The 2443-nt window shown below is 47.8% G+C and overlaps 1 protein-coding gene across 1 annotated transcript; it reads right to left on the reverse strand.

The window, feature by feature from the left end:
- Positions 1-351: 351 nt before the first annotated feature.
- On the reverse strand, positions 352-2224 carry LOC106315230. The gene is made up of 5 exons (XM_013752979.1): positions 1939-2224; positions 1659-1852; positions 1472-1563; positions 1007-1424; positions 352-873 (listed from the first exon to the last, which is right to left on the reverse strand). The coding sequence occupies exons 1-5, from the start codon at positions 2222-2224 to the stop codon at positions 352-354; spliced, it is 1512 nt and encodes a 503-aa protein (XP_013608433.1).
- Positions 2225-2443: the final 219 nt, after the last annotated feature.

The following is a 2443-nucleotide window of genomic DNA, read 5'->3' on the forward strand; positions in this document are numbered from 1 at the left end:
GTACGTAGGCAGCTCGTCACCGAGCGCAGCCCAAACAACCAAACAAATAGTCTTTAGCTTTCTTTCATCACTTTGAGCATCTAATTCCTAAGCATAGCCCATTTACCAACTTGCTATCAGGCCATATAAGGGCCCATAAAACAGATTCCTGATCAGTCTCTGTTTCACGCCTTCCAAAGGGTAAAACAACAAGCTCAATGAGGCTTAAAACAAATCAGAAACATACGATTAAATAGGTATTATCCCATAAATCCGTTGGAAACATATATATGTTTCTCCAACAACAACAAAAAAAAAACACACACATATAAAACATAGCAAACGTCGAACTAAATCAAAATAACCCTCGCATCAATCCTGGTTGACCGAATCTCCGGAGATCTCGGGAAGATCGAGACGATCAAGAGAAAGGTCTGACACCGAAGCAAGACCATAATCAACATCGAGCGAAACCTCCAGGTATTTAAGGCACTCCAACTCTGCCTCGAGCTCGAAGCCGCCCTCACTATACTCGGTCAAAGCTTCGATACGAGCTCGCGTCTCTTGCAAAAGAATATCCGCGGCTGTTTCTTTCTTCTTCTGCTCCAACTTACCCCTGACTACAGCCAAAACCCCCTCGTACTCCTTCGCAAGAGAGATACCAGCTAGATGGAGATCTTTGCGAGCTTTCCTATTCCGACCTTCGATCTCTCGCCTATACTTCTCCTCCATCGAGTTAAGGTCGCTCTGAGCAACGACCTTTTCTGCCTCAGCAGCCGCCAACTTCTTCCTCAATTCCTCAAAATCCACTTCGCTCTGTCTCTCCGCCTCCCGAGCAGTATCCAGCTCACCCCGAAGCGGTTGGATCGTGAGAAGGTGACCCGCGATCTCTTCCTTACTAGGAAAATTTGTCAATTACCCCTCCATTAAAATGGCATAATCATTGCTCGCCTCCATAGCCTAAGCAAAACGATAGCATCAAAACTAAGCATCCCAGTCCATAAAGAATCAAACGAAGACAATGTACCTTGGCATTTGCGACTGCCATCCGAACATAGGCATCGCTCTCTCGCATGTGCTCCAAAGAAGGGAGCTCGCACCCTTTTGCTCTGATCTTACACCAAATTGTTGCAAGGGACTCGGGGTTCTCAAGGATGGGGATCTCGCTGTCATACGCAAACGACCACGAAAAAGCTTCAAGCACGCTTGAAGGAAGGACACCGGGTTTAACCCGCGAAGTACCTTCACCAGAAGCACGCAACGGCGGAGAAAGTCTCGGGTTCGACGATCCCGAAGTCACAGAGTTAATCTCCTCCAAAACCCGATGTCGAGATTGACGAGACAACGAATCGGCCTCGTTATTAAGAATTTGATCACCAGCAGAACTCGCCGAAGTATCTGGTGCCTTGCGAGCTCCACCAGATGGAATAGCGACCGACACTGGCCTAGTAGGAAGACCAGGAGACTGAGCATGCGACCTCGGTCTAAGGACCCGTCCTCGATGGACTTTCCTAGTTCGTTATGATGACCCGGCCTCAGAAGACTCGTCAGGACGATCAAGCAACACCTCTTCATCCTTCTTTCCTAAAAAGCAAAGCAAACCTCGAAAAAACTTAGGATCATATCAACGAAGCGCCCAAGATCATGCCAGAAAGCAGAGCAATATAATAGCCACTTACTTTTGGTGCCCGACCTCTCTTGGGCCGAACAGGAGCCACCAACGCGACAGGAGTAGCACGATTCGCACCCGGTGGGAGAGCGTAGCCGGCTTGAATTCGGTCAGGAGTAAAGGAGAGCCAGCGAGTGCTACCTCGACGCAAAGTCTCCATTAACCCGCGAAGCTCGGGAGACATAGGCGCAGACCCAAAAGGCTCTATAAATAAAAGAAATTCTCTTTTATAAAAAAAAAGTAGAGAAGAAAACAACCGACATCGTTTACCAAGACGAAATGAAATTCACCAATGTCGTCGGACCATTCCCGAGGAATCCTCTCAAAATCGAAGTCTCCGACCGACGCCAGATTTATCTTAAAAACAAAAAACTTCTCCCTCCATCGATCATCCCTATTAGGAAGGCCTTCGATGATAACACGACCACCTTGAGGAGCAAGAATCATCGTGCCAGGGAAGCCGTTGTTTTGCTTTATGGCAAATAATTGCTTTAACTCCCTGAGACGAAATTCGAGACCTTCTTCCTGAGCTCGAACCCAGAAACCCAAGAAGTACCGGAAAACGTTAGGCGCCATCTGGGTAAACGCCTTCTTGATCTCCGCCAGCACCTCGAGAAGGAAACAAGAAAGAGGAAACGATAAGCTGCCAGCCTCGAAATGAGACGCGTAAGCTCCAAAATACCCAGCTCTCACGTTCTACGGAGTCTCACCATCCTCGGGGAGTTCGATTTCTATGGCGTAACTGACTCCCCAGAGTTCGTAAATTGCGTCGATATGTTTCCCTTTAAGAATCGT

This window comes from Brassica oleracea, chromosome C9 (genome assembly GCF_000695525.1).
Source record: "Brassica oleracea var. oleracea cultivar TO1000 chromosome C9, BOL, whole genome shotgun sequence".
NCBI classification, from domain to species: domain Eukaryota; kingdom Viridiplantae; phylum Streptophyta; class Magnoliopsida; order Brassicales; family Brassicaceae; genus Brassica; species Brassica oleracea.